Source organism: Littorina saxatilis, linkage group LG17 (assembly GCF_037325665.1).
Source record: "Littorina saxatilis isolate snail1 linkage group LG17, US_GU_Lsax_2.0, whole genome shotgun sequence".
NCBI classification, from domain to species: Eukaryota; Metazoa; Mollusca; class Gastropoda; order Littorinimorpha; family Littorinidae; genus Littorina; species Littorina saxatilis.
The window spans coordinates 6,878,626-6,882,034 of record NC_090261.1 but is presented as its reverse complement, the minus strand read 5'-3'; the positions used below and the strand labels follow the sequence as shown (position 1 = coordinate 6,882,034).

At 40.8% G+C, this 3,409-nt stretch overlaps 1 protein-coding gene across 1 annotated transcript in view; it reads left to right on the top strand.

Moving 5' to 3' along the window:
• Window positions 1–1,857: 1,857 nt before the first annotated feature.
• Window positions 1,858–3,409, top strand: part of LOC138953869 (putative N-acetylated-alpha-linked acidic dipeptidase) — a gene marked incomplete at its 5' end in the record, with an annotated part of 21,171 nt that continues 19,619 nt past the window's right edge. The window contains 1 exon segment of the mRNA XM_070325831.1: window positions 1,858–1,921. Within this exon segment, the coding sequence (XP_070181932.1) occupies window positions 1,858–1,921 (64 nt within the window).

Below are 3,409 nucleotides of genomic sequence, written 5' to 3'. Positions count from 1 at the left end.
GACAGACTAACACTGACCGATTACATAGAGTCACTTTTTCTCAAGTGACTCAAAAAATCAAAACATAAAAACACACCGAAGATCACTTATATGAAAACTGAGGGCACGCTGTACTTTTCAATGTCACAAAAAGACTGACAGGTGGGTTTTTAGGGCTACGGCCCGGCTCCAACCCAGAGTGGAATTGCTATGGTTCCAATAGGAAGGCTAGAACCACACAGCCAAGTGTCATTCACTTCACGAATGCGACTTTGAGGGTACCCAGGTTGCGCTTATTAGCAACTACCTGGCCAACACCGCAGGCGCAGCAGTCCTCAGGCCTGGTTGACGCCAGGATATATTTGGGGCTCCGCTCACATATGTAACTTCAGCAGGACCGACGACGCACTGCAGATTATTCCAACCCGCTACACGTTGTATGAAAGGAAAACAGGCTAAGTACTCGTCATAATCCCTATTGCGGCATAAATAATAGGCAGGGAGTGCGTCGTCTGTGCCGCTGAAACTGCGCAAGTATATTCTGCCCATTATGACAGTAAGCGTAGAGTGCTACCCTGTCACGTAGTCTCAAACCGTAATGGAAATCCATAGCATTATCATTGACCGACAGGTGTGGCAAATAACACGTAAACAGGTCAAACTGTTCAAGGCAGATCCTGTGTGGTCACAATGTTGTCTGTTGCGAAACACAATGAAAATTCGTTTGTACTTTCCGCTAGTTAATATTGAACATAAGTATGTTAAAAAAATGAAAAAAACAAAGTTTGTAACAATAGTGAATAATGTTTGTAGATTGAGTTTCTTTTGTTTGGAGCAGTTGGAATGTTCGAGAATTTGTCAAATAAAAAGTAAACCCAACTATACAAGGTTTGTCAAAGGACCACAATATGACGTTGCATCAGGTATAAGACGGGCCTGTATAACTATAAACATAACAATAAACAAGTCGCGTAAGGCGAAAATACAATATTTAGTCAAGTAGCTGTCGAACTCACAGAATGAAACTGAACGCAACGCAACGCAGCAAGACCGTATACTCGTAGCATCGTCACTCCACCGCCCGTGGCAAAGGCAGTGCACGTGGAATTGACAAGAAGAGCGGGGTATTCGTTGCGCTAAGAAGGATAGCACGCTTTTCTGTACCTTTCTTCGTTTTAACTTTCTGAGCGTGTTTTTAATCCAAACATATCATATCTATATATTTTTGGAATCAGGAACCGACAAGGAATAAGATGAAAGTGTTTTTGAATTGATTTTGAAAAAAAAATTTTGATAATAATTTTTATATATTTAATTTTCAGAGCTTGTTTTTAATCCAAATATAACATATTTATATGTTTTTGGAATCAGCTAATGATGGAGAATACGATAAACGTAAATTTGGATCGTTTTATAAATTTTTATTTTTTTTTACAATTTTCCGATTTTTAATGACCAAAGTCATTAATTAATTTTTAAGCCACCAAGCTGAAATGCAATACCGAACCCCGGGCTTCGTCGAAGATTACTTGACCAAAATTTCAACCAATTTGGTTGAAAAATGAGGGCGTGACAGTGCCGCCTCAACTTTCACGAAAAGCCGGATATGACGTCATCAAAGACATTTATCAAAAAAAGGAAAAAAACGTTCGGGGGATTTCATACCCAGGAACTCTCATGTCAAATTTCATAAAGATCGGTACAGTAGTTTAGTCTGAATCGCTCTACACACACACACAGACAGACAGACAGACGCACATACACCACGACCCTCGTTTCGATTCCCCCTCGATGTTAAAATATTTAGTCAAAACTTGACTAAATAAAAAAAGCTACCTTTTTATGATGATCTTTAGTGTGGATTTGTATCTGTTTCAGCAATATGTGAAAACACTGGGAGCCCGTGCTGTGGCATACGTCAACATTGATATAGCTGTGCAAGGTGTGTACATCTTAACCTTCGCCCGACCGGGTTATCGAATACACACGGAAGATATCGTGGGGCCGTGCGGACCAATGCTTCTCAAAGAAGGAAAAATATGCATACCCTTCCGTAGACCCATGCTTTCCAAAGAAGCAAAAACGTGCACGCCGTGGTTAAATTTCCGCGAGAAGTAATTAAATTAAACTGTAATTCAATCGAGTTTGCGTTTTAATGAAACAGATCCTGTGATTGGTCAGAATGCCCCAACTCATTAAAAATTACCGGTCACTAATTCTCGATAGTCACTCGCTAAAAAATCCATTGATACAGCCTCAACTAGTCTCGGTTAGCTTTGAGGGTCATTTTACAAGTAGGAAATATTAAACAATGGCGACTGCATGTGAGAGGGAACAGTAGGAAATATGAAGTACCAACGAAATACCGAGACCATAAAGGTGTGCGAAGTGATGACGTCGGATACGTGACGTAAGTTGATGCATGAATTCTTTCGGTCTACGTCAGTCAAATCCAAAGATCGCTTTTGTGATGAAAAGAATTTGTTTTGAGTTTGCTGTCCAGAAACCCGTCAAAAAGAAGGGAAAATGTATGTGAAAGAAAACAAAACAGGAGGAGAGTGATACGATAGGAATACAGAGACATATTTCTTGGGACTTGACCCTTGCAGGTAGGTGGACTGAAAGTAGTGTGTGAACAGAACAGAACCAATTCTGTCTGTTTACCATCGCATGAAAGCAGGAAAGAGATCGTCGTCAGATTGAATGACAATAACATTAACACGCTTCCATTTGAAACTTCTCGGTCTTCATCGTGGATTGACGCCCTCCCAAAGTCTAATTGAAGCCCTCCGTCGCTTCGCTCCGTCGGGCTTCAATTACCTTTGGTCGGGCGTCAATCCCCGATGAAGACCTCGAAGTTTCAAATGGAAGCATGTTAATGTGTAATTATTACCGTGTGGACTAAAGCTTCTCAAAAAAAGAAAAACGTGAATACCCTTCTGTAGGGCGTCATGGGGCCGTGTGGACCCACATTGTTATGTATTAATTTCGCTCCACTCAAATAAACACCCTTCTGGGTCCACACGGACCCACGACGACCGGCGAAGGTTAAATAGAGAATACTACATATGGCTTGCTGTGTCGTACCAGATTTACACGAGTTGTTTTTTTTAAATATTGAACTGCGAGCGAAAGCGAGCTGTTCACTATTTGAAAAAGCAACGAGTGTAAATCTGGTACGACACAGCAAGCCATGTAGTATTCTGTTTATCCTACATACTGTACTTACGTGTATTTTACTGAAAATGTCTTGCAGACGAGGCAGCTAAATTGAAGACGCTTGTTTTGGAACCTCGATCTCTTCTAAAGCCTCGTGCAATCTATTACGTCAAAGCAAAGAAAACGTCACTCTGAAAGTGTGGCGTGACGTGTTAGTTCTAAAGATTTATCGAGGGTAATTAGCGAGCGCAATTTTTGTTTCTATAATGAC